Source organism: Antechinus flavipes, chromosome 3, assembly GCF_016432865.1.
Source record: "Antechinus flavipes isolate AdamAnt ecotype Samford, QLD, Australia chromosome 3, AdamAnt_v2, whole genome shotgun sequence".
Lineage (NCBI taxonomy): Eukaryota > Metazoa > Chordata > Mammalia > Dasyuromorphia > Dasyuridae > Antechinus > Antechinus flavipes.
Window position 1 is genome coordinate 78759014 of NC_067400.1, and position 5993 is coordinate 78765006.

At 49.3% G+C, this 5993-nt stretch overlaps 1 protein-coding gene across 1 annotated transcript; it reads right to left on the minus strand.

Moving 5' to 3' along the window:
* Nucleotides 1-727: 727 nt before the first annotated feature.
* Nucleotides 728-3046, minus strand: GNL3L (G protein nucleolar 3 like). Its single transcript, XM_051983712.1, has one exon. The coding sequence runs from the start codon at nucleotides 2884-2886 to the stop codon at nucleotides 1237-1239; it is 1650 nt and encodes a 549-aa protein (XP_051839672.1). The 5' UTR covers nucleotides 2887-3046; the 3' UTR covers nucleotides 728-1236.
* Nucleotides 3047-5993: the final 2947 nt, after the last annotated feature.

A 5993-nucleotide genomic window follows, 5' to 3' on the forward strand; every position in this document is an offset into this window, starting at 1 on the left:
TGTACTGGAGAGTTCAGGAAAAGCAGTAATGTATAAAAAGATTAGAAAGGTAAGGGAGGGTTAAGTTGGGTTGGTCTTTAAATAACAAATAAGGGAGCTTATGTTTTATGCTAGGGGCAGTAGGGAGCTACTGCAGCTTATTTAACAGGAATGACGATCCATGCTTTTGGGTCAAGTGATGCTTCTCTTCCCTCTTCCCAGTAGTAAGAAGGGCTGGGGAAGACAGCTGGAGTCGCTAGAGTTTTCCCAATCACCATTTTCAGATACCAAACACCCTGATTTAAATGAAGTATCTGTGACAAACACACAATGGAAGCTCTCAACAAGTCAGAAATAGCAGCCCTGCTCCTAGAGCTTCTATTATATACATTGTCTCATGGGACAATGTCTGGCACATAGCAACAAATGCTTACTCTATTTAATCTACCCATCTCTATCTACTCATAAAATATTAGGGCTAAGGGGCACCTGGATGGTACTAAGGAGTACCAGTGGATAGAGCCCCGGCCTGGGGACTTGTATTCAAAGCCAGTCTTAGACACTTAAGTGACCCTGGTCACGTCACTTAACCCCAACTACCTTATAACTCCCTCCCCCCAATATTAGGATTAGAGGAGATTTTACCAATTATAAAATCCAATACCCTTATATTACAGATGAGAAAAACTTCGGCTTATTAGTTTATAACTTGCCCATGCTCACACAGTTAAACAAAGTCACAAAGCACTTTTGCTAATGTTTTTAGTAGCTGTATTTTATATAACATTCAAGGTTCCCCCAACCCCTGGGCCCAACTTGTAGTAAAATGATGCTTCACTTTCTAGTAAACACAAGCACAGAAAACTGGAGCCAATCATTTAATGAGACCTACACACCTCATTGCACCTTGCAGCTGCTCTTGGAAACATTCCCTCTACTTCCCTGCATGGTTACCTGTAGATTTTCTCCCCAATGCTCACTCATTAGTGGTGGTGGTGGTTTTTCCCACAGAGGCCTGGATCAGACCCCATATCCCAAAGCCGAGATGAATCCCCCTCACATATCAGGACCTCCCTGAACTCTTGGCTCCGATTTCTTTTTAAATCAGCCTGCCCTTCGTGGACCACTCTTCTGGGGCAAGCACCGGCTAGGGGACAAGGGCTGTCCCTGGGGAGTAAGCACTTCGGACACCCAAAGTGTCATTTTCGCTGAAGGGGCTTCTCCCTTTTGTCCCGGGGCTGGGTGCCGAGGCCTGCTTCAGGCGTCTGTCATGCTTAGGTCCAAGGCCGCCACGAAGCTGTCAGACAGCTTGGTGGCAAGCTTATTTGCTCTCTTCTGCATCTTCTTCCTCTTCTTGCAGGCTGCGGCCAGGCCCTGGCCCTGATGGAGAGGATCCAGGGCCCAGATTTCCTCCAGTCGGGGGGTGGGGGGTGGTTTCGGCCCAGTCTCCGCAGGCTTCTTGCTCTTGCCGTCCTTGGGCTCCACAGTGATGGCCCCAAACTCGGGATCTTTGTCTTCATCCATGCCAGATTCCAGATCTTCTTTGGCATCCCAGAACTCCTCCTCCTCCTCCTCCTGCATCTCTTCTTCCCTTTCACTGGGAGGGTCCAAAGGCTTTTGGCCAAGGTCGTTGGACTGCGAGGGCATGCTGGCCAAGGCTTCCATATTGCCCTGCTCCAGAGCCTCGAAGTCAAAGGCTTTGCCCATCTCGGACACGATCTCGGCGCTGATGTGCGAGGGGAGCTGGTGCGTTTCCGGCGGGTGTGTGTAGTAGCTGATCCTGCCGTTCATCCAGTCGGTCAGCACGGCCCTGGCCGCGCTCTCGCGGTCAGGGGTCCCTCCCTTCTTCAGCCGGCCCAGCCTCTGCGCCAGGAGTGCCAGGAACTCGGTGGGGGTCGTAAAGTCGGCCACGCCATAGTGGCGTGAGAGGCGATCGTGGCTGCAGCGGCGCAGAATGGCCTCTACGGGGGTCACAGGGTCCGCCAGCTGCTCTACTTTGATGCAATTGCGCAGCACGAGCGCGCTGTCCGAGCTGGGGGCGGACAGCACGAGCCCCGGGCAGTCCAGCAGCGTGACATACTTGTCCAAGTGGACCTCCTGCAGGCACCGGGTGACCCCGGGGGTGGCACCCACGCTGCAGGCCCGCGCCCTCTTGAGACTGTTGATGAGGCTGCTCTTGCCCACATTGGGGAAGCCCACGACGCCCACTCGGATGGCCGTGCGCAGGTCCTGGCTGCGGCAGTAATTACCCAGAACCTTGAGCAGGCAGTCAGCGCCCACACAGGCGCCGCTGCTCAGCAGCCCGGCCGAGGCCTGCCGGGCGGGGACCCGGCTCTGTTGCAGGTGGCGCTGCTGCTGCTGCGTGCACGCCTTGAAGGCCACCGTGGGGAATTCGTTGCGCAGGTAGGCCAGCCACTTCTCCACCAGCTGCCGGGGCACCAGGTCGATCTTGTTGAGCACGAGCACCAGCTTCTTGCTGCCACGCGCCTGCAGGACGGCCTGCTCTACCTGCGGGCAGCGACAGCTCTGGGGATCGCGGGCGTCCAGCACCTCCAGCACCACGTCGGCCGCATCCACTACCTTCTTAAACTCGCGGTAATAGGCCTTGCGGGAGGCCTCGCGCTCCAGCTGCAGATACTGCTGCTGCTCTAAGGCGCGGAGGTCGTGCTCGCGCTGCTCGTGCTCGCGCTGCCGCCGCAGTGCCTCGCGCTGCAGGCTCTCCAGGCTGCGCCGCCGGACTTTCTCTTGCTCACGGGCCGCGCGCTGCTTCTCGCGAAGCTCCTCTTGCCGCTGCTTCCTCAGCTCGGCATCCCGGCGGGGCTGCGCGCTCGTGCCATCCTGGGAGAGGCCCTTCGGCGATTTTCCGCCGGAGCCGCGGGGCGCCGGCCGGCAGCGGCGCTTTGTCATCGCTTCAGGATCCGACCCCCGCCTCTAAGGGTTTCAGTACCTTGTTCGAGATGGTAGAGTTTTCGGTACCTCGTCCTAGAAAAGGATTGCGGTGGGCAGGGGAAGAGGGGATAAACGCGAATACATGCGCGCGCACGCGGCAGCTACACGTGGGTACGGATCTCGCTCCCGGGACGCAGACACACTAGTCGGGAGTTCCGGCAGGAGTGTTTGCGCCTGCGCGCGCACGCGCCGATGGCGCTCTGACTTCCCTGGATCATCTCAGCCTCCTGTAATGCGCAAGCACCAGAACAGCTGCTCCACTCTTCCCTTCCCCTCCCTCACAGCGCTCCTCTATTCCTTTACATCCAATGCGTCTGCGCGGAAGGAAAAGCCTGGAGTGAAGGGAGGTTTGAAGGGAGTTTCTGTGCAATTACACCCGAAATCTCGGGCATCCTCCGAGAAGCCGCTGGAGGTGGGGAGATGAGACTTGGGTATCGCTAATTCACAAAGTGGGAGAGGCTGTGGTGGAGGGAGTAGTGAGCCCCTGTAGGGGGCGCCCCAATGTCCAGAGCGCGGGGATTGGAGTCGGGAAGACTCGAGCACAAGGGCAGACTCAGACACTTCTAGCTGTGTGACCTTCGCCTAATCTCTGTCTGCCTCAATTTTTGTCACTGCAAAATGGGGACAATAATTGCCCCTATTCCCAGGGATTGTGAGGATCAGCTGAACTTATGTCTATAAAGTGTTTATAAAGTGTCATGAAATTATAGTCTTATAAAATACATCTACTATATATACGCTAGATATTGTAACAAATTGTCATATATATTATTAAGTGTTATCTAGAGAGTAGTATTATAACTGTTTGTAACTGCAACCCCAAAGTCCATTGGTATGGGACTCTGGTGGAAAGCAAAGGACTTTGGGACGGGACTTACTTACATTTATTATAATTCTTAACTTTGTATCTCTAAACCCTAAACTCATTGACATTAGACTCCTCATTGGTGGAGAATGAAGGACTTTGGAACTGGGGTTACTTACAATAATTATTAAATTTTTAACCCTAGCCCCCAAATTCATTAATAATAGATTCTTTTCTCATTGGTGGAGACCATGGATCTTTGGGACTGGGGTTTGAAATACTATCCTCAAACCTATTGGTATTAAGCTCTCTCCTCATTGTTGGAGAGCAAGGGGCTTTGGAAGTGGGGTTACTTATAGTTATTATTAAATTTTTAACCCCAACCCCCAAATGCATTGGTAATAAACTTTTCTCATTGGTGAACATCACAGGGCTTGGGGATTGGATATCATTAAATTTGTAGTCCCCAAACCTATTGGTATTAAGTGCTCTCTCTCACTGAGACAGAGCAAGGGGCTTTGAAACTGGGGCTACATATAATAATTATTAAAATTTTAACCCTAGCCCCAAAATCACTGATAATAGACTCTTTTCTCATTGGTGGAGACCATGGGACTTTGCGACTGGGGTTACTTATAATGATTATCATTCAATTTGTAATACTAGTTCCCAAACCTATTGAGAGACTGGGGTGACATAATAATTTTTAGTAGATTTTAAATTGTAGTCCTCAAACCCATTGGTATTAGAACAATGGCTGGGATTACTTATAATGATTATTATTAAATTTGTAACAGTAGTTTCCATACCCATTTGATTCCACATTGGTGGAGAGCAAGGAGCTTTGAAACTGGAGTTACTTATAATTATAAGAATTATTATTAAATTTTTAACTGTAGCCTCCAAAACCACTGTTTTTTTTTTTGTATTTTGTGTATATATATATATATATATATATATATATATATATATATACATATACATATACATATACATATACATATATGTGCCAAGGCATTGAATCCACATCACTACTCAGGCAGCTATCTCTGAAGCTTTAAACTTCAAGAAAAGGTGCCAGCTTGTATCCCAGAATTTTGCATAACAAAGAATAAGGGCAGTGAGGTGGCTCATGGATGAAGCATTGGGCTTGGAATCAGGAAGACTCAAAGTGATGAGATGTAGATTTTGGGGGTCCTGGTTAGGGAACCAAAATAATGAGGACTGGGTTAGGGTAGTTAGGGTGTTAAATGATAAGGTTAGGGGCAGGTTTGGGGCTCAGGGAACCAGATGAAGAGGTTTGGCTCCCTTAAATCCCCTTAGGATTCGATGCATCTCTTGATGCAGAGAGTTGTGGGAATCCCCTTCTGGTGGTACAGAGGTCCTTTGTAAAGGAATTTATGAACCTGAAAAGCTAGACTGATAAAAAGAAGTTTATTATTGTCTTTGGGAAATCAGCCTTTGCTATGCATGAATAGAAAGGCTGAATTCCTTAGTGGCAAGTTCTGACAGAGAAGTAAAGTTTCTAGTAGAGAGATCCCAACAGAGAGATATAAAGTCTTAGGTGAGAGAGTTAAGAGAATAACACTGAAAGACAATATCATCTCAGCGGGCAGAGATTGCTGCTATGCCAGGGATTGGCATGAAGGACCGAGCCCCAAGTTGCCGTTTTTATAAGCCTTGGCTACAACCTGGGGTTGCTGTTGATGGGGGCTGGTCAGTGCAGCATGAGCTAGAATTAAATAGAATTGAATGACTCTTTAATTCAATAAGGTTGGAATTCTCCAGGTCTGGACTCAACTAGCCCTACCTAGATAACAAAATGAAATTGTTTGTCCTGTTTCCTTCCAGTGGGGTCTCACAGAGGCAAGGTTCAAAGATAATTTCTCCTTGAAGAGTTTTTCAGAGAGTTTTTGGGTCCCCTCGTTAAAAGCAGGTCCACCTCAGACTCTTACTGGCTATGTGACACTGGGCAGGTCACTTCATCCTGTTTGCCTCATTTTTTCATCTGTACATTGAGCCATAAAAGAAAGGGCAAACCTCTGCAGTATCTCTGCCAAGAAACTCCCAATGGAGTCACAGAAAGGAATACAACTGAACAGCAGCATAACCAGGAAATCATAGGTGTAGCCCCTCGCCTTACCTTTCCATATCATCCCATCCCAGATGAACCTTTCTGACTTAGCAGGATGACAGAGGTCTAGAGAAAGGAGGGGATTTAGCTGAAGTCTCAGATCCATCCAAGGTTCAAAACTAAACC